Here is a 22,208-nt window from a genome sequence, read left to right as displayed (position 1 = left end):
TGAGATAACCCACTTACATCAATTTGACAATAATAACCTGGGGCTCCATTTTCTTGTTTTCTTTGAATCTTGGCTTTTATTACCATGGACACAGACAGTTAGAAATCCCCTCTGCACTTTGTTAGTTTGTATTTGTTATTTGCTTCTTTCTTTCTCTCTTTCCTTTTTTCACTCTGTCTCTCTAGGTTACTATGCTGCATGTCCCAGCTAGCAGTGAGTGTTGTTTCGTTCAGGCGAGTCTGCAGCAGCAGATTTGGGTACATTACATACTGCACTTAAGTGTGGTGTTAAGTTATGAACTCTAAAATATGAATAGGGTGCTGATGTTTCCATTGTTCTCTGTTTTCTACTAAATACTGTGAGTCAAAAGGGTGTGCGTATGTGTGTGTGTGTGTGTGTGAGAGAGAGAGAGAGAGAGAGATAGAGAGAGACATATACAGTAGTTAAATATGAAATGATTGTAAAACTGTAAATGAAGACACAGAAGAATTTGAATCATGTTATTTAATAAAACATAATATGAACATAACTTTACTTGGTCCTATGACAGACTAGCATGATGCCAAATGTTTTTAAGGTGGAGCAAGTGATTTATAGCCTAGAAATCTAGATGCACCCTATCGGCAGCAAATGTAATTTGCAGCTAGGATGTGGGTCTGGCTTGTCAGGCTAGGAGATTTGGATTGCAACAAAGAACAGTACTTCTATTGTAAATATGGAATATAGCAACATGTCTGGGTCGAGGCACAAAACACTGAAGCACTTTTTTACTTGTCTGTCATCTTGCCCTGACACACTTCAGAACCAACATTATTGTTGCTTCTGTCTCTCATTAGGAACTCTCATTAAATGGTACGAACATAAAAGGCTAATATTGCAACAAGAATCTTATCTTACAGTTTATGAATCAACTAACATTGTCTTTTACGTTTAAAGAAACTTAACACAATTGCGTAAGACTTTATCTGAAAGGAAGTGCAAAAGACTGAAATGACACTGTCATAACTATGACGTGAAGCATGTCATAAACATAAAGGAGTCTTTAAAAATGTTTTTCATGATTCTTGTCATTAAGTGTCATTGAGTAAATTATGACACTTTTAATGCAAACTTAGCATTGTTTGAGATGTTTTTGTTTTTTTGACAACTTGACATGAACCAAGACAACAGTGTCTGTGTTATGACTGACATTGTCCTAGACAACATAACCTGTCATACATATGTCATAGCAGGCCTTATTATCAAACTTTAAGTGTCTATTTAAAATTGTCAAAGGGATTGGTTATTACATTGATTGTCATGGTACCATTGTAATTGTGTCATGAATATTTTTCCTTGACCTCAAGTGAAGTGAAATAATTTGGACTTGTCATAAAGTTTGATTTAACCAATAAATGCTTTTATGACGGTGTCATAAATATTTCCTTTGACCTCAAGTAAAGTGGATTCATTTGGACTTCTCATTAAGATGTCATAAAAGTCATAAGACCATTTTAGCATTGAATACAGTACCAATGTGATTTATGGAGTGTTTTTTTTGTCATGTCAGTCTTATGCACACCCCTTAAAACAAAGTGCTACCAAAACTTTTAACTCAGACTTATACATGAAAATATTAACATTGAATATAAGTGACCCATCAATCAACTGAATCAGACTTTGCTTGAGTATCCCCACATCCACCTACTGCCTCTCGCAGTCTGAACAACTCAGTCTGAGTAGGAGAGAAACTGTGTGACACGGCTCCAGAGCAGAGACAGTTTTTGCGGAGTTGTGCACAATTATATTGAGTTGGTAACTCTCATCCAGTCACATCACGTTGGGCTCTTGTTCTTCCCAGAGAGGTTATATTCTTATATATTCCATAGTAAGTTTTTATTGCCAAGGTCATCAATGCCCAATGCCACCAATCCTAAAAAAGATGGCTGGTTGGAACACCCCACATGGACGCAATACTGGGATTTTCCCATCGACATATCTAGGGCTTGGAGGGGGGTAATCAATTAAAATCACGTTTGCCTAAATACAGCAGTTTACTGTTGAAGCAAGACTATGAGCTCACATAGAATAAATTGCTAAATCTTTCTGATTTACAGCAAAACACATCCTATGTGTTTGAAACAGGTTGAAAAGAAGAGGGAAAAAACAATGAAGGGAAGGTGAGAGAATGAGAAGTCTCAAACACTCTAGTTCTAAGAACGCAGTTTTTCCTGAGAGCAAACTGTTCTGTTAGCTGTTTAATGTACAATAGGTTTGCCAGACTGTTAAAGTCACATGCACACAGCTGTCTGAACTGTATGTGTTAAATAATATCCACTTGCTACTGCTTTTATATGAGCCACCATTAAGTTTAGGTGATACCATTGCTAACCCTGTAGGTTTTGTACTTCCAGTGATTATTTAAATACAGTATAAGGCTGCTTTAATGGGCAAACATTGTCCGCTACTGGAAGCTTTTGTTGTAGATTATGGTTCTGTCTGTTGCCATGATTTTCCCAGCAACCCGGGCAGTACTGTGGACTGCTTGTCTGGTCTGTGTGTGTGTGTGCAGTTGGCAGTGACAGCTAGAGTGATATGGATTATACAGTGTACTGACATGTATTATAGGTCATAGTGAATGCTCTGTTCAGTGTCAGTGTCAGCATTGTCACTCGGATAAAGCTGTGGTTTCCTGTTGGAGGCTGACAGACCTGGCCCTCCATCAACAAGCCTGGACTCTTACTCTCCATGGAAATTACTCGGAGGTCCTGGCCACATACAAATCCCTGTGTGCATGCATGGGTTCAGCTCATGTTTAACACCTAAATTTATCATAGAAATAGCAGCAGCACTGTCTTTTGGTTCTATGGTTTTTGATTATGATCTATCAATAGTCTTTTGTCATATTTCTTAATCCACCATAAGCTTAACTTCCAGGTATTGAGAAACTGTTGCATGGTAAGTGAGGGCCTCTCACTAATTCCTTTATGTTAAAATGCATGCTTTCACACTCTTTTTCACACTCACTTTCCCTCTCTCACTGCCTATTTTTTTTTTCCCGTCCTCCCTCTGCCATCCATAACCATCCAAACCAATGCATTCCTGTCCTCACTCTAAAGCCAAGGAGTATTTTGGTTCTCGAACAATCCTTAAAACTGAAGCAGTTGCACAACAGTTTGCCTTCAAGTTTGCATAACTCCAAGTCAGACCAAGACAAAACCAACAGAGGAACTGTGTGTACTTGTGTATGGATTTCTCGCTCTGTTTGTGTGTGTGTATGGCAGTTTGTAAAGGGGGATTAAATTTGCATTTGTCTTACTCATCTTGCCTTTTTTTTTGTCATTCCCTGACCTCCTTGTTTCAGGAAGCCCATGCGTTCATCAGTGCAGAAAAAGTGGAGGATGTGACAGAGGAGAAGATTAGAGCAGAGCTCAGCAAGGCCCAGGCCCATACTCCTACACAGTGGGTGAGAAGGAGCTCCAGGTCTGCAGACAAGGAGGACTTAGTGGTGAGTCCACTGCAATACCTCATCTTCCCATCAGATGGAGACAGAGACTTTCATGTACACATTGCAACACAATGTAGAACAGAAAAGAATAGAATAGAATGCCTATATTGTCATTATACACCAAAGGCATTAGACATAGACAGAGACTTTCATGTACACATTGCAACACAATGTAAGGTAGAAACTTATATTCTCAGTGACTTCAGTGTTTTACTTTTGATTCCGGTGTATTAATTCACCCGTGCTGATTGAAATAATGAAATACATTTGAAAAGGTTTTAAAGTATAGTCACTGAAAACCATGCAATTTAGTGACAAATGCAAAGAATGTGTGGCTCTGTCTTCACTATTCCTTTTTCTCATAGGGTACAAACTACAGAAAAACGAATGCTGCAATGGAGATGAGACGAATAAACAGAGACTCCTTCTGGGCACGTGCAGAGGTACGCAAGAGCAGCCTCCCTCGATTTGGCCAAATTTGAGTGGCTAAAATATAGTTCATTGGAATGTTTACTGCTTACAGATTTTTGATTTGAAAGCAAAACTAAAGTATAATATATTCTTCCATTGTTTCCCGTTGTGTGTGTCAGCGTGAAGAGGAAGAGAGGAAAGAAGAGGAGAAAAGACGAGCAGCAGAGGAAAGACGCCGCCTCGAAAGAGAAAGAATTTCAAAGGAGCGGAGGGATGCAGAAGAGAGAGACAGAAAGATGAATGAGAAGCTACAGATGATTGAGGAGCAGAGGTAGGTGTGATGTCTGTTTCTAGTCAATAGTGCCCTCCACTGGCTCTATTTTGAACAGATTTGGAAGAACGTGTAGACCTAATGCACTAATAATTGATTTTTGCCTGTCTTGCAGAAGAAAACAGGCAGAGCAAGAAGAAGAGCTGCGCAAAAAAGAGAAATTCAGATGGGTGGGTGAAAAGATTTTCTCATCTAGTAAGAGTTTTAATGCTTTTGAATGTAAAATGATGCAATGTGGTCAAGCCATGTTTTCATGAGTTTTACCTTGTTTTCAATGGAACCTGGCCTGCTGGCTTCTGGCTCTGCAGTTTAATCAGACTTGTCTGAACTCAATAAACCCCACATAAGACCTGAATTGACCTTAGGCTGTGAGAGGTCTGATTCTACAACTGTAATTGTTTCTAAAGACAATATGACTGACCCTTCAATCCATGTAGGGGCCGCTAGTGTCTGCCACAACATCTGCTAATGGGCACGGACTAATGGATTTACTGCTACATGACCAAACAGTGGACTGATTTAAATTTATAGGGAAAGGTAGACTGTGTACCCACTGCTGATCATTCTGTTTATAATGCCTTTTTTAAAGGACTATATCATTGATAAGATTATTTTACACCTAAAGCCAAACAAGTCATTCACACGCACTCTGAATGATTTCTATGCATAAGTCTCTTAAAATAGCAAGACAAGACTTTGACGTACAATCATACTGAATAATATAAGACAATCACACAAGACACACAAACACTCAAGGTTTGTGGCTACCACGTTCAAACTGCAAGACTAAATGATGTGATTTCAAATTGTAGCCAAGACACCTGACATTATTGTAAAGGAGAGAAAGAGGGATGTATGTATGACCATGGTTCCTTACTATGGGTTACAAACTTAAGGCTGTCCCTAAGCCTGTTTATGAGTGCAAACTACTTACACGGTTATACTCGTGTGTATAGTGAGGGCATTTCTGAAGCAAGGTACTGCTTTCTTTACCATAGTCAGAGTGCACTGATTTTTTTGTATAATTAATTAGGGGTAAATGTCAAAACACATAAGTCTCAAGTGTTTTGTCATCTACTCAAATTGTTCTATTTTAATTACAGTGATTAGAAGCAATAGTGTGTGTGTGTGTGTGTGTGCGCGCTGTGTTTTTTGCACTTACAGGATCAGGAGCAGAGAGAGCATGTGGAAGATATGAGGGCTCGTCTTAGAAGGAGTGAGTCTATAGAGAAAGCAGCAGTAAGTGAATCGTAGACTTCTATAAACGCATACAGCAAACATTACTGCATAGTGCTTTGAATTAGTGCTTCATCAAAAACCTGAAAGGAACACATGTTTCCCATTTGAATGCTAGATTTTTTCAAAACCTAAACAGCTTGTTTAATCATTAAATATCTTCTGCACGGAACTTGACCTGTAGGAGGCAGCGGCATTAGTGTCCCAGCGCTCCATGAACCCAAGGGAGTTCTTCAGGCAGCTTTCATCATCATCAGCACAAAGTCCCACCAGCCCCGGATCCTCCCGCACTGGTATGTACCAGTAGCTCAATCCAAGAGTAATGCTACCATGTGTAGGGTACTGAATTCCATTCTTTTTAGGCAACCGAATTGCCTTTATCAATGTATCAAAAAATGCCACGTCAATCAATACCCAAGTTCAATACCTAAGGAATAATTCTGATCAGCGTCAGTGAGCCAATAAGCATGCAGTGTGCTTCTACCAATATCTAGTAATGTTTGTGATTGGTTGTCTAACGTCACAATTAATAGAGACATGGAGACAGGAATAACACTACGTTACATACAGAGCTTATGTAGTAGAGGTGAAAAATAAATATAATATTTGTGTTGTGTTATAATGATGTGTATATATATATATATATATATATATATATATATATATATATATATATATATATATATTTTATTACTCACACACTTTTTTATTTCTCTCCAGGCAAACCATTCAGACGATACCAGCGCAGCCTGACAGACACAGCCTTCATCTTCTCTAAAACAGAGGAGAGCACATCATCCTCCCCTTACAGTTCACCCCTGGTCTCCCCCTTCTCCCGGGGTCCTCGTTCCCCTATCTACCGCGCCACGTCGCCCCCCACAAGCCCCGATTTCCGCCCTGTCACCTCTCCACAAAGGCCCAGAGCCCCCATGTCCCAGCCTACATCACCTCTTCGGCCTGCCCCTCCAGCCTCGGCGCTGCCCAGCGTTCCACAAACTTACCACCAAGAGCAGGCTGTTGTTGTGCCCAAACCACCGTCACCCACACAACCTTCTGCACCTCCAGCCTCCCCTACTCTCTTGGTTTCCTTGTCCCCCAGTTTAGTAAATAACAAGCTCTCTCAGCCACATTCAGAGGCCCTGCCCGCCTCGCCCCCTAATACACCAATCCATTCAGAGCACTCTGCTTTCTGCTTCGAGCCTGGTGTAGTTCCACATGCTCCAACAGCTCCTCTTCCAGAGAAACCACAGCCAAACACAGGTAGGGTGGAACAGGACACATTAGTTATATGGCGATGTAATTATGCAATATTATTATTTCTTTCCGTTTAGAGGTAATCGGCAGAGCTCATGTCATTATTGCTAAAACAACAAAATCACGGTGACTGTGCAATGTGAAGATAAGCATGTTACTCTGCTTATTGCTTTGACAAAGACATTGATCGTTTGACATTAAGTAGTGGTTGTTCATTTTTTGTATTACAGGTTAAAGTGACTTAGGTGCTTTTGCCAAAAAACTACTCCCACATACTCCAGACTGTGTAAATCAGGCCAGGAACTATGAATCGGTGTCCTGTTACACAGAAATAACAGAGCTCAGAATATTGTACAGTCCAGTCACAATTAAGTATTCCCAAAGCAACCACATACTTTTAGTCATGCCAAGCGTTATTGAAATATGCACCAAGAGAACCCAACTTTTGCATGCTTTATAGTTCAGTTATTCTACTACAGGCATACACAGTCTTCGCGGGCTCTTTTACAACACGTAAGCTTATCAAATTCACAGTTGTTTTTTTAATTATATAATTTTCCACCCAACAGACCTCAACATATCCACTCAGATGCACACTGAGCTGGTCTCAGACGTTGCCTACAAAGTGCAGGCTGTACTGGTGGAGGAGGACGAGGAAGAGGATGTGGAGATGGCTGAAACACAACCAGAGCCTTGCACTGTGACCACAGAACCAGTCCAGACCGAGGCACGAGAGCAGGACGAAGAGGAGGAGGAAAAGAAGAAGGAAGAGGACAAGGAGGAAGAGGAGGAGGGATTAAAACAGGATACTGAGCATGCACAACTGGTGGAGGTGGTGCAGGAGGAAGAAGAGGAAAAGGAAGATGGAGAGGAGAATGACCAATCAGGAGGCAGTCAGGACCACTCCGAGCCTGCTGAGTTTCCTGAGTCAGCAGTTGCTGGTAGCCTTCTTGTTCTTGTGTCCTGTTATTTTGACATGCAGACATGTTTAAAATGCATTGTTACACTATCACACTCTATTTATTTTCAAATGATGCACTGTAGCTTTCTAAAAGTTCAAAAAGAAATTTGATATGTTACACAATGATAAAAGATCACAACCATTCCTTTCAGATGCCGAACAAATTTGTCAAGTAATCAAACACGAGTCTGTCGTCCTGTCAACCAATGGGATTACAAATGGAGAGGACACAGAGGAAGAGAATGACCTAGGTTTGGCAACAAATTAATTCAAAAAGTATTGCACAAAGTAGCATTGTTCAGTGAAAAAACATTAAAACACTTATTGTCTGAGCTGGTTGAACTTTGATGAATGATTTTTCGACTGCTCTTCCTCAGAGCGATCTTTGAGTCCATCTGACACAGAATTCAGCTCACCAGAGCTGGCCGGCTGCTATGATCTTCATGGCATGGCAGAGGAGGATGACGTTGTTGAGGATAAGGAACAGATAATCTCAGAAAATGGACAAGAGGTACCGTATTAATTATTGTACTTGCACAGTGTCTCGCACCAAGCCTGTTAGTCCAAAAATTGAATTTTTGGAATTCTAAAAACTAAATTTTGTTGAACATTTGTTTGGGTTTAAAGGACAAGTATATAGTCATCATATTTTTTTCTTAGTTCAAAAAATCCCACAAAAATCTCTGAAATAAGTACTGAAATGTGGCTCTTAGCCCCAAGCTCATTGGTTCCCCATGAAGATGTAGATCTTTACACAAACATACTTTTTCATAAAAAAATCTAACCAGTGAGTATTCACTGCAGCAGGACAGTGTATGTGGCATTTAAAATAAAGTACAATGCCACCAACATGTCACCCATTTAATTTTAGTTCAACAAGACATCTATTTCATGATCACAGCCTTTGTCTGACTCTGTCTTCCTTTTCAAATCCAGGTTTTAGCCGAGAGACAAATTTGCGTCCGAGCTCTTTATGACTACCAAGCAGGTAAGCTGCCATTTAGAGGATAATCGCCATGCATGTTCACATAAAGTGCCTCCACTTACAGTAATTACACCGTGATTAGTGGGTCTTCACCATGTTATATTGTGTTTCCTACAGAGGACGAATCTGAGATCTCCTTTGAGCCTGGTGACATCATCAAGGACGTGGAAAGGGTGGACAAAGCCTGGTGGAGGGGATGGAGCAAAGATGGCCGTCAAGGCTTGTTCCCTGCCAATTATGTTGAGACCATATAGGCAGGCAGAGACACACTAGCACACACAAACACACACATACACACACACACACACTCAGGGATGCCATCTCCCCTCACATTTGTGCATGTTTTTTTTTTTTTTACCTTAATCCTCCCACTAAAACTTTGTACTCTCTATATTGTAGGAATGATAAAGAAAAATGTGACTACCTGTTTTGTAGAAAGCATAAAGGAAAGTGTGGCTCTCTATTTTGATGTTTTTTTTTTCACAAAAACAAAATAGTCTCACAAGTATGTAGAATTTACCCAGCCTCATTTTCTTGGATAAAATAGCAGAGACCTTTTCCTGGACCAAAATAACTTATTTCCTTTTGAGATACAGCGGGAATGTTGGTGGGAGGGATCAGATCATAATGACAAAGGATCACAAACTTGCTTTTATTGTGAGAAACACAAACAGATTTTTTATAGTGTATCGTCTTCCTTTTGATCCACACATATAACAAGCATCCCATTCTGCTCACCGTTTGCTTTTGTTTGTTACATTGCTAAAAAAAAATTGTACTGCTCTTGACTGGTATATCTAATCAAGATACATGTATCAGACATCCTCTTATAATCATCTTCCTGTATTTCCTGAGTTTTTTGTCACACTGTTTAGTTACTGACAGTCTCACTGCACATTTTAATGACCAGAACAGCAGCTTAACAAAAGATAAACAAGCAGAAGAAAAAGGCACTGTGTCAACACCTGTATCTCTCTATCACACTTTAATATAGGCTGTGTTTTGTTCATATGGTGACGGCCTTTCACACGTGATCATGTGTCATCTTAATTTTTCCTAGATTTTAAGAAATTAAAGCATTTTGTCGACACAGACATGAAAAACAAAATCTTCCTTTTGTAATCTTCTGTAATGTCTTAATAATCTGCACTGTATATAATATTGTATAAAACAACATCAAAGATCTTCTTCTTTTCTATACTTGGCTTGTATGTTTGTATGCTATGATGTAATGTAATTTCTTTGTATTTACTCAAAAACTTACAAATATATAGCATCTACAAACTAGAAATGCCTTAAAGTGTTTGTCTCCTGTTTGATACTTCATGTTTTAGGTTTTAAACAAACAGAAACTGTAATGGCCGTTTTTTTTCTTTCTTTTTTCCTCCGACGATGCTTTCCTAGCTTTCTGCTTCTTTTTTGCCGGCCCAGCCATGAAGACAGTCTGAAAAAATCCTCATTGCATTGTGCCGTGAGGCAATTTGTTATATCGCAAGACCTGATATCACGCGATACTACGTGAGGCTGTTGTAACGTTTTCCTGCTCACAGGTGCTAGGAGGGAGCGAGATGACCACCATTCATCTTAAAAAACAGTCATTTGACCATTCCAATGACTCCGAAACTGTTCAGTTTAGGTAAATTAAGCTAAAAGAAACTGCATAGTTCCCCTTTAACTTTCCCCTTTAGTTTTACTAACAGTCAGTGGTGGAATGTAACTAGTTCAAGTTTGAAGTATATTTATTTCCATATTTCCACTTTGTTATACTTCTAGTCCGCTACATTTCAGAGCGAAGCATTAATCTGACAAAATTAGTTACTTAAAAGATTATTAATGTATCATATATTCTACTAATGCATTGTTATATGATATTAAAGGTTAGGCTAGCCAACAGTATACAAAGTAATTAAAACAAGCTCAATATTTATGATTATTATATAATAGTATAAGTGGTACTTTTATTACTTTAAGTGCATTTTGTTGCTAATACTTATACTTATGCTTTTACTTCAGGAGGATTTTGAATTATGTACTGAGTATTATTGTAACTTCAACCGCCACTGTTTAACTTATGCATTCACGCCCAAAAGCATTGGGTAGAAGACATAAAAGTTGTGATTTGCAGTGCTGTGTTTGCACCTATAGGTGGAGACATTACCTTTTCCAATACTTCATTGAAAACATTATTGAGAGAGAGAGAGAGCTCTCTGAAATGAACAGATTCCTCAGGACAAAGGGCAAAATATTTTGACAGGCAGAGAGGAGGCTCATTGTTACACACATTTTAGAAGTGGAATTTCCAGACATTTCCAAAGCTAAAAATGGCTAATGCTGCTACACCTCAAACAGGATTTTCCCCTAGGGTAATAATGATTGATTCAACATGACATTAATATTTCTTAACCATACACCTTTAATATTTATGTGAGGGCTAGGTTACGCTCATGTAGTGCCAGTTGAATAACAGTGTTTGGCAGATGGGCTTCTGTTCTGAAATAGAGAGGTAATGTTTGACATGGGTCTCAACCTTCCCGAACTGATGCCTGTTGACAGACTGACTAAATCTATCCAGGAGACTATTCTGTCGAGGTTATCCCAGAAGGCTAATCATCACTGATATGTGTGAAAAGGTGATGAGCCTCTTATGACTAATTGGGATGCAAGGAGAAGACCGTGAGAAGCTCAAATGAGCAAGATTGAGAGATTTAAGTTTTTAAACAAGCAGAATAATTAAAAAAAAAAACATTAACATGAATCATACACCCATGTATGTACTTTAAAAATTGGTGTGCATGAGAAAGATAAACAGTGAGTGAAAGAGAGGACATCTGTGCACAGGGAATGTGAAGGCAAATTGATCTGGACAGTTGTGTCCCCTCTTCTCTTACATCGCCATATCCCTGTTCCCATGGTCATCCCGGCAACTCAAGAGCTCCCTTGTCTCTTCAGATTAAGCAGAGGGATTGGGAGACACCGGCTAATGTGCCAGTCAACTTTCCCTCCCCCTTTTCCCTCTGTCTTTAGGCAGTCCCTTCATTCTGTGACCCTCATCAGTTACAAAAACCCTTCGTCGAGGGTGCTAAACTAACAGAGAACAACCCCCCCCCCCCCCCTCCTCCTGACTTTCCCTTTATCTCTTACTTAACTGACAGACCCTATCTGACCGGTGGAGGACTGACAATTGTGGGACGGCCGAGGTGAAGTGGCGGTAGGGAAGTGCCACTCACTGTAGTGTTATCAGCACAAAGGCCAACGACAGACAGCTAATCTGACCTGGCTGCTGATGGCTCGTGGCTTATTGGCTGGGTTTCAGATTCTGGCAAACCTTGGAGGGGAGGATAAGCACAGACACCCACAAACACATGCACATGGGCACAGACTAACATGTGAAACACACATTCATGTACAAACAACTACAGACGCCCGCTATTCTTAGCCTCCATTTCAGAGGCAGCCTTCCCTCTCCGTGCCGCTCCTCAACCCCTGCCTGTCATCGTCTAACTAATAGTTTACTGCAACTTTTTTGTGATTAATTATGTGTTTGGGAGAGTGTCAGTTTACGGACGACAACATCTTACCACAGCAGTCTCATAACTCTGTGTTAAGCCTTCTGTCTTCGCTGTGCTGTAGCTGCAAGCACCTGCATGCAGCGATGGGACTTGTTTACTTTTTGGCTCATTGTTCTGTAGAAGGAAGCATGAAGGACATGGTCAGCCCATCTGTCCTGAAGGCTTCCTGTCCTGATATTCTCACCAATATGTGTGCTAGTGGACCACCTGGTTGGAGCTTCCTCACTCCAAAATGCTACCAAAGTTACAGTACCCACAGTGCTCTGCGTTTGTAAAGGTTTGGCAGAGCTCAGGCATGCAGTGTTATTTTTAAAAGACTTAAGAAGCTCCTGTTTTTCTCTTCCCTTGCTGAAAAAAAGATCAGTGTTAGTAAGCACCTGTACGTAAGAGCACTCACTGAGAAAATGGGTCTCATTCTCTTCTTCTTGGCTCTTTGTTCTGAAGGGGCAATAGTTACCACAGGCAACATTTCATCCACTGGATCAAACAAGACCCGCCGGCAATATAAACTCCACTGGAACACTTGGTGCTGTATCAAAATGTGAATCCACCACTGATGCTGTTTGCTTCTGAGACGATCTCAAGGCTACAACTGTTATCTGGGAAGAATTTCTCTAAACTATTATGCTTCCTCAACATAAATCAGCTTTAGCTTGGTGATAATTCCATCTGGTGTAAGTCTTGATTAAACCTTTGCTTTTAGACATCTCTCTTGTTCTTGACATTGTCATATTCTGTTTTCCCTTTAAAGTTAATCTTCAAAACCGCTGAAGTAGATAACGCCTAACAAGCTCCTGACGGCTCCAGCCAAGATTTTACTGTCAGCATAGAAAACCGGCCCATTAACTTCTGAAGCCCTGTTTGGCAAAGCTCCCTTTCCCCGCCATTGCCATCAAAAAGCCATTTCCCTCGGCCAGTCTCACACAACCCCAACAATGAACAGAGGATTATATCATCTCTCTGTCTTGAAGCAAAAAAAAAAATCATTGGTGAAGACTAGTTGGCAGCATTTCCTCTACGGGATTTTTCCTGACATGATTCCCAAGAGGCGGTTTTTGCTTTTATGATACAATTCCTGCGCTCACAATCAGCCAACATGTGGCATTGTGATCCAATCACAGAGATTTTCTTTCTGCCTCCAGTTTGTTAATGGTTAAGTCTCTCAGTCTATTGTGAAGGAATCTTCAAAGTAGTTGGAAACCACAGGGGAACATTGGTAGTTTTAATTAATGCAACAGACTCTGTACAAATGCTTTATTTTCCTGATTTTGAAGATTAAATAAATAAATCCCGCTTTAAATCTAGCAACAGGCGCGTCCAAATCTGTTACCTCATCTTCAAGCCGTTATCCTGGACAATGACATGCTGTTGTTTCTCTGAAAACCATAAGTGGTTTTTATTAACGCTGCTGTGGTTCCAGGAGAAATATCTCCCTTTCTGGTTTAGGTTTATTGGATTTTTCTTTATACTGATCATTTATGTTTCCATTCAGTAAATTGACATAAAATGCTAAATTAATCTTTTCTGGTTTTTATGACTGTCATTGAATTTGAAAGAAATGGGAAACATGACAGAGGTTGTGGTAGCCAATGAATGGCAAATAAAGCAAAATTGGCCAAGATGAATGAAGGGTAATAGGGTTTAATCGTAAGATTTTCTAAACTGTTTCAATCCAGAGAATTACTTTAAGTGTTTTGGATTGCTTGTGATTGTACACATTTTCATATTTTTAAAATGAAATAAATAGAAGCATTTTAGTGAAGAATAGTGAAATATTGTCAAGTAAATCATGACCTCAAATTGAAGACTAAATTGTTTTCAAAGTTACCAGTCAGCATATAAATATGACGTTCTAGTGGTCAATAATGAGGTGAGCTGTCCCTAAAGACTAGCAGGAGTGAAAGCACGCACAAACGCATGCATGCACGCACGCACGCACGCACGCACGCACGCACGCACGCACGCACGCACACGCAAACTGCCTGAGGCACCACAACCACTGCCAGATGCTGTGACTTTCTCTCAGACAATTCATTTCACAAGTATCTCTGAAGGAGCTATGCCGATGGTGGATTTGAGGGAGACAAATGTACACAAGCATAGTGTGTGTTAGTGAGTGATGCAGATATGCCGGTGGCAGTGTGTGAAAAGGACACATATGAGATCAGATAGAGTTAAGACAATTTCACAGCCTGGCCCAAGGACATTAAGCGGGAAAAAGTGAGACATCTTTTCTCACACCATTCAGGTTAAGCCCATGGGGACACATTGTTTATTTCTTGGCTGAAGTACATGACTTTAGGCTACAAGAGTGGTTTTGAAAAAAAACAACACTGCATTTCATTTAGCTGCAAAAATCAACAAAGGCAAAAAAGTTTGTTTAAATGCAAAAAAAGCTAAACAGTTCAATTTTTTTTGACCTTGCAATAAGACAAGAATTTGTGGTTCACACTGCTGCTCCACTAATTGTGATGTTAACCGTGCAGATTTATAGTGGATGAGACACCCGGAGCCAGCCCTTGGCAGGCCAGGCACGGTGCCCGCCCCAGGGAAGGTGGATGATGGAGAGCAAACAGCTAATAATTAATACCATGATTACACAGGCTGCAACAACACAGAGAGACAAACCTTCACACACACAGGCAGGGACCTGACCAAGACTGATAGCACAGGACCATGGAAGTACACACACAGATGCACAAATACAGTATACAGACACAGGCAAGCATGCACTGTATCTGTCACACACATACTTACCAGGGGCAGCACTCACACAATTAATACTACAGCATCTAACATCTCTTTGTTCACACTAAGATCAAATGTGAAAGCCACACTGGAGCATTAGAGCAATAAAAAAACAGTAATTTTATTGTTCTGTTTAGATTTTACAAGGTTTGCGCAGAATGGAAATTAAAGCCTATTTTCTATTCTATTCTGCTTTGCTAAGATGAACCACTGGTGTTTGGTGTTTCACTGTAAACAGAGCGCCAGTTGCTCTGTGTCAGTTTGGCTGCTGTGAGACATTTCAGTAAATAAATCCAGCTTGCTAACCGTCCACTAAACCCTACCTGCCATGTGTAGAGCTGATACCATAATTCAAAAGCCTAAAAAGACCATAAAAATGTGTTAAGGCTGTAACAATACCACCCAGACCCCCCTGTGAATGTGTGGATGAAACCTCCCATCCTATACAGGCATTACCTAAGCCACACAGTAGGATAACAACATAAAAACGTCACAGTCACCCTCATTAGCAGGCGGGCTGGAGTTCCTTTGATGTGTACGTGCATACACGAGGTCTGCAATGGCTTCCATATGGGCACCCCTTCATTTTTTTATATAACTAGCATCACGTTACTCTGAGATGAGGTGATCCCAATTTCTCCAAAACCTCAAGTATTTTTCTAAACGTGCTCGACATGTCCAGGATTTCCTACCATTTGAAGGGAAGCAGGGGCGGTGTGTTTTTTTTACTACAGTGCGGCTTGCGGAACTTCCTCGTGATATATTGTATTTGTGTGTGTGTGTGTGTGTGTGTGTGTGTGTGTGTGTGTGTTTTAAATCCAGAGAAGGAGAGAATGACAGGTTGTGCGCAATAATGTGTATGTCTGTATAAGTACTGCACGTGTGTGCGTGTGAGTAAAGTAATGCCAACCATGGAGGGGCCATGCAGGGCCCGGGGCCCGCAGCCCTTGACCACCACTTCCTTAGTGCCACATTGACTCTGTTTCCATTACCACAGTGGAAGAAACAATAAAGGGCTGATGTGTGGTATATTAGCACAATCAAGGCCTGGACAGCCCAGGACGGACTGGACTAAGCTAGAGAGAGCTTTGTGTTTGTTTGTGTCTGTGTGTGTGTGTGTGTGTGTGTGTGTGTGTGTGTGTGTGTGTGTGTGTGCCTGCGTGCGTGTGTGTGTGAGTGCTTTGCATACATCACACAGTTAGACACAGCAAAGTAGAGGATCACTGCAGCAATCTTATACATTTTTGCCATGATCTTATTTTAACACCTCAGCCTACTTGGATTAGGTAATCATTGACCTTACTGTATTGACATATTGGTCCGAGTTTTGTTTCAAACAACGGCTGTAGATCGAAAGAGCTAAATCCTGGTTGAAACTGACAAAATTAAATTAGATGGAAATTTAAACCTGGCAGTGATAACAAACAAGAATTAGCTTATGGTACGCAAAAGAGTTTCTCATCTTTTTGTTTCTTTCTTTGAGGAGATGATGACACATTTGATCCTGTCTCGCAGTGTCACATGTCAACCTCCTCATGCCCTGTCACTCTGACAGCTCACAGCCCGCGAGGCAAAGGATCATGGGTGCTGTGTCAGACACAACGGGGAGGTCGGAGGAAGGCAAGCTAAATGCACGGTGTGTGTGTCTGTGTGTGAGTCTGTGTGCGTGTGTGTCTGAGTGTGAGTGTGTGCGTCTGTGTGTGACTATGTGTGTGCGTGTGTGTGCATGTGTGTCATTCTGAAGGGATGGATGCATGCCAAAGGCGAGAGCAACACCATGTCAGAGTGCTAGCAGACGATGCCCATTTCAGATAGACTAATTCAAACAGTCAGCTCAGCCATGAAACCATTTCCTCCCATGATTCCTCCACTCCTTTCCTCACTGCTCCATGTGGGTCAGCAGGGTATTGCAAGGTGTAGCAACAGTCATACTTCAAATTTAGTTATCTTAAGATTATCAGGTTGTAGCTGCCTTCAGGAGAGTAGATATTGAGCTTTAAAATTTTAAGAATCAGAATGTGCTTGACAGAAAGCTAATTAAAGTCACAATAATTTGTAATAGGGGAGAATATGGGACTAAACTGTGTGCATCTGTATATAAATAAAATACACACACACACAATGTAGATGTACTGTAAGTGGACTGAACCCCAGACTGTCACTACTGAAAATGTATTTACATATTTGTCTTTCATCTGTTATGTGAGGAACCCCAATCTTTAAATATACTAAACTGTGTATTATGAAGTACTTGAATGTCTCATCTGTCAGTCAGTTAAGTTCCTCTGTCTTGAGATATCCGCTGTAGTTCCAAATCTGCATTTGTGCAGTTTTGCCTTGGAATCGGACATGGTTTTGTTCTTAGTGTGTGCATGTTTAGCTTCAGCTGATGTTCAAATTCTGATCCAGCTCCCAATTGTCTATATCCACGATGTTCCAATTCCTAGATTGCTCTGGTGCTGCTAGAAATTCCGCCAGATCACACTCTTTTGCGCCCGGATAGTGTTAGCTTGTGCTTTCTTTGTGTTAGAATTTTAAACTCCGGTGGATTTATGTGAACTATGGTTAACTGCTCCTCAGATCTCTGCAGGGTAAATCCAGAAAGCGAGGTAGACTATCTGTCCAATCTGAGTTTTCTGTTGCACAACTAAAACAACTTGTTTCACCAAAACAAGTTCCTTCTCATGTTTTTTTTTCCAGTAGCACCGTGACTCTGTTGGGCACTTATTGCCGCCCATGATGATTGTGATTGGTTTAAAGAAAACTTCTGAAATAAATAAAGACAAAAAGTGGATTTCAAAATAAAACAGGAGATCCATAAAAACAAACAGAAACAAATCAGCAAAAAATCATGTCGTGGGGATGTTTCTCATACTGTGAAGCTGTGGTGTATTTATCGCATACCAGGGATTATGGATCAGTTTCAATACATCAAAATACTTGAAGAGGTCATATTGCCTTATGCTGAAGAAGAAATGCCTTTTGAAGTGCCTCTTTTTCAACAAGACAATGACCCAAAACACACCAGTAAGTGAGCAAAGTTTTGGTTCCAGATGAAGATTGATGTTATGGAGTGGCCAGCCCAATCCCTTGTAAGCCAAAACACTTGTATTTGCTGTTTTTGAGGCAGAACCCAGTAATGCAGAAGAATTGTGGAATGTAGTTCAATCATCCTTGGCTGGAATACCTGTTCACAGGTGCCAGAAGTTGGTAGACTCCATGCAACACAGCTGGGAAGCAGTTCTCAGAAATAATGGTTATGCAACTAAAAATCAGTGCAGTGATTCAAAGTAAAGCACACCCTGGGGATATTTTTCAGTTCATACAGTAAAAGTGTGCGTTTGTAAAGAAAAATGCAAATACTGCCATTCCTTTGAACAGCCTAATGTTCTGTTTTCTTCACTTTCTGTTAAGGTATAAAACAAATTTGATCAATTTTGGTTGTGTTTTGATTTGGAATTGAATGTGCACTGTTCCCAATGCATTGATATTATGTATTAAAAGCTGTTCTAGGGACCTTTTGAGCTATAAAAGGATTTTGATTTAGAGCATTGTTAACTGCTAATATTCTAAACACTTTCTGTGGACAAATGTTTGCATTAGTTGATGAACTGATGATGCTTTGAAAGTACCACTACAAATGTGGGGATTTAGGAATTAAAATAAAATGCTATATGACAGCATGAAAGTATGGATGAGACAACGTCATTGCCATGGTAGTGATGGTATTAAATAAATAAATGGCCGGCAGTGTAATTGCCCATCAGAGGGTGGAACGTTTATGCAATCTGTCCAACAAAGAACATTCTGTAGTTTAAACCAGAGAGAAATCATATTACATACAGAGCTAGTGTGGAAATTGTGATGGCCTCATGTAAAGATATGAATAGCGGGCCCATAATAGTTGTGGCTTTGCCTGAATTATCCCTTTTAAACCAACAGTGGGTTATAGCATTGCCTTCAAATCGATTTAGCTGTCTGCCACTGTCAGACAAAAGGAGAACCACCTCCTTTTAGTGCTTTGGTCAAGATATAATGTGTTTCACAGGTGTAGGAGTCTTGGTGTAATTGGTAATGGGCAGCGGCAACTGGGGCCCCTGTGTGCCACCTGGAGAATCACACTATCCCCGCCAACCACCAACAATTTACTCCCCAAACACCCACCCCGAGTCACACACACACACACACACACACACACACACACACACACACACACACACACACACACACACACACACACACACACACACAAACACAAAGTAGCTGCAGAATTATGTTCCTTGAAAGCAGAAAGACTGAAAACTGGCTCTCGATGCGGATGTATAAATAGTCCTCACACTGCACAACATGTTCTGTTTTGATGTAATTATGGTGCAGGAAGAGCCTGGTTTAGCGGGGACCGCTCTTGGGCAATCGTTGTGGGGTCGTTAACAAGGGATTTGGTGAGGAAAACGGTTGCACCTGCCTAAGCCTGGTGTGTTTTGGAGTAGGGTGGAAAGGGAAAGACGTAAGGAGGTAGAGGGAGTGAGACAGAGCAGTCGAGAATGAGAGAAACTCATTCCAATACACAAACACACACACACACACACAAACCCACACACTCACACTGGCACTGTTGCAGGAACACCTGAACTTGATGACTTAAACCTGCTGTAAAGTGGAAAACAACAAGTATTTATGGCTAACGCAAGCTTTATCTATAATCGGATTCAAACGGATCATTAAGGCCCCCCACGCCAGTCAGTGTCACTTGCCAACACGTTGGATTGATTAATTTGAGAGTCATAGGCTTGTTAAGAAAAGTTAGCGAGACAGTTTATTGGCAGACATTTCAGACAAGTGAAAGGAGGACAACATGAGGTAATGCTCTCAGTGCCAAGAAGAAAAGAAGAGGCTGAATGCAATGTGCAAACTTTGTACAGGTATCCATAGTGACAGAGTGCACTAGACAGTTACACTGTCCTACAAAGCATGATTATAGTTTATAAAACCATATGGATACAGGATTACAGTAAAGGCAGAAGTATGTGAGCAGAACACAAGGGGGAGCACTTATCCTTTCCCTGTGTTTTTCAGGCCGTCACAGCCTGCCATCACTTCAGAGCGAAGCAATCTTTTCCTGTCCATTGTTCCCTCTTATAAACCATTAAGTCCTGAGTGTGTGTATGTGCTTGCCTGTGTGTTTATGTGTAAAAATATACTGCACAAAACATCAATCTATTCAACCCAATCACACCCCCTCACACCCCCCACACCCAACCACCCATACACACACACACACACACACACACACACACATTTACACACACACACACACACACACAGCATGCAAATATGCCCATATGTAAAAAAACGCTGTATGCTAACAAACTCAGACTTTTCCAAACAATTGAGCATTCACCTGAATTCTGAAAAAGTATACGTAAAAAACAAACAAGCACAACTTAAACACTGGAATGAAAGCTGTAACCTTTTCAGGACATGTAAGGCAACGGTAATAATTCCAAAACACAATGGAGCTCAACACGCTCCCTCTTAACACTTGTTCAGGCCTGTGGCATTAAATGATTTGAATTCTTACTCTAGTGAGTTTCCCCCCTCCGTGAATTAATTAGTCTTTGCCAAAGCGGGCCACATTTGTCATTTGAATTTATGCTAATGAGTGCCGAGGTCTCGTGGAAGAGCTGATAGGCCGGAGCAGCTGCTCTGTCCTTGCGGGGCCTAACTGTCTCCCCCTTTTTAACTGCTCCATCTCTCTGTCTACTCCTCTGTCTGGCTCCTCATCCCATTTCTCTCTTTCAGTTTTTGTCTGCTTCCCTGCCCCCTCCCCATCTCCTCTGTTCTCTCTCCCTTCAGCTCCTTACCCTCTCTCTCTATTTCTCTCCCTTTCTCTCTCCTTGTCTCTCCTCCTGTGGCCTTATCATCCTGCCTCCTCCTTTTCTCCAACCTCCCACTGGTCCTGGGCTCCATGACCTGTCAGTGGAGAGGAGCCTGCCCGTGTCCCAGGCTGATAAGGCAGCTAATTATCCAACACTTCACACACCAGGGGAAGTGGATCTGCAAACAGACAGCCACACACATAAAGAACTATATGGGTTGCAAAAACAACCGTTGTGTGACATATGCATACACAACTAGGAACACGACACAAGACCACAAGTTATAGCGGAAGAAAGACAGAGATAGATGGATAGAAAGATAGATAATTTCCACGTAGATATCAATTGGAACAACCAGAACCAAAACAAAATCGTAAAACACATGAAATTGGTTAATAATAAAAGGCATAAAATATGTGTGTCAAAAATACCCCCGACAAGGAGACAAAGAACAGAGAGGACCCTCCTCTCTACTTCAGTATTGTACTGTTCTGTAACTGAAAGCTGGTTTAAAACTCTGTGGCATATCTTGGCAGCAATTTTAGGAGCTGAGCACTCCAATCCAGCCTCCCAGCCTCCCCATTTGATAGAGTAGAAATAAGCACTTTGGTGCTCTTTCTACGATGTCCAAATGCACCATTGGTAGAGGGAGAGGTTCACATTCTGTAATGCTCTATTTTGATGTTTGCTTCAAGTAGAGGCCAAGTGGTTGAGACAGTGTGTTAGAGGACAATCCAACCAGAGATTATTATGCATTTTCCTTTTTATGTCCTGCTACGTAACAAGTAAAATGTTCTTTCTGCTGGTTTTGTTTGGTGTGGTACATTTTAAAATACAACATAGTGGGACTTTGACAGTGTCTTGATCCAGTGTCATCAATTACTGTACATTAACTAGACCCCGTATAAGCAATTTTCAATGATAATTACCTATTTCATTATGGTGTGGTCTCAAGGCTATTTTCACTGAAATTATAATGACCAACAGAAGATGATGGAAAGTTTACATAGTAAATGCTCACTATTTTGTAAGATTTGCTTTAACTGCTGAGGAAGTCAAGTCAAACTATCATACGGACCAAAATTCACTTACTGTACAGTTTCTAATTGGCTTAACATGGGATGCTGAGTGAACGCCATATTTATACTTTTTAGAGTTAATCATATTACATTGGAAACTTTATGTGTTTATCACATCGTTCCCAACACCCTACAGTGTCTTCAGTAATTTGGCTCAGATACATTCCACCTACTCAAAGAGGAGAGTGAGGACTAATGTCATTTCGAGGGGATTATTGTGATCTTTCAACACATCTTTGGGGAGTTAAGCATGTTGTTAAAGAGAGGA

General features: G+C 40.7%; 1 protein-coding gene and 1 long non-coding RNA gene across 3 annotated transcripts in view; both read left to right on the top strand.

Annotated features, from left to right (window-relative positions):
• The window catches only part of si:dkey-40c11.2 (drebrin-like protein), a 41,965-nt gene extending 22,732 nt beyond the window's left edge, over positions 1-19,233 (top strand). The window contains exons 5-17 of one of the 2 annotated variants that reach the window (XM_034872513.1): positions 3,344-3,487; positions 3,853-3,930; positions 4,078-4,229; positions 4,345-4,399; positions 5,394-5,468; positions 5,650-5,758; positions 6,186-6,725; positions 7,289-7,660; positions 7,833-7,931; positions 8,058-8,191; positions 8,617-8,668; positions 8,783-8,955; positions 19,157-19,233. In XM_034872513.1, coding sequence (XP_034728404.1) covers positions 3,344-3,487; positions 3,853-3,930; positions 4,078-4,229; positions 4,345-4,399; positions 5,394-5,468; positions 5,650-5,758; positions 6,186-6,725; positions 7,289-7,660; positions 7,833-7,931; positions 8,058-8,191; positions 8,617-8,668; positions 8,783-8,919 — 1,947 coding nt within the window. In that variant the 3' untranslated portion in view covers positions 8,920-8,955; positions 19,157-19,233. Of the gene's footprint in view, positions 1-3,343; positions 3,488-3,852; positions 3,931-4,077; positions 4,230-4,344; positions 4,400-5,393; positions 5,469-5,649; positions 5,759-6,185; positions 6,726-7,288; positions 7,661-7,832; positions 7,932-8,057; positions 8,192-8,616; positions 8,669-8,782; positions 9,952-19,156 lie in introns of those variants that run through there. The other variant, XM_034872510.1, reaches the window with a different exon arrangement.
• LOC117945242 lies at positions 501-1,376 on the top strand. The gene is made up of 2 exons (XR_004656757.1): positions 501-586; positions 674-1,376. It is a non-coding gene; the product is annotated as an uncharacterized LOC117945242 (long non-coding RNA).
• Positions 19,234-22,208: the final 2,975 nt, after the last annotated feature.

This window comes from Etheostoma cragini, chromosome 5 (assembly GCF_013103735.1).
Source record: "Etheostoma cragini isolate CJK2018 chromosome 5, CSU_Ecrag_1.0, whole genome shotgun sequence".
Taxonomy (NCBI): Eukaryota; Metazoa; Chordata; class Actinopteri; order Perciformes; family Percidae; genus Etheostoma; species Etheostoma cragini.
This window is presented reverse-complemented; position numbering and strand designations above follow the sequence as displayed.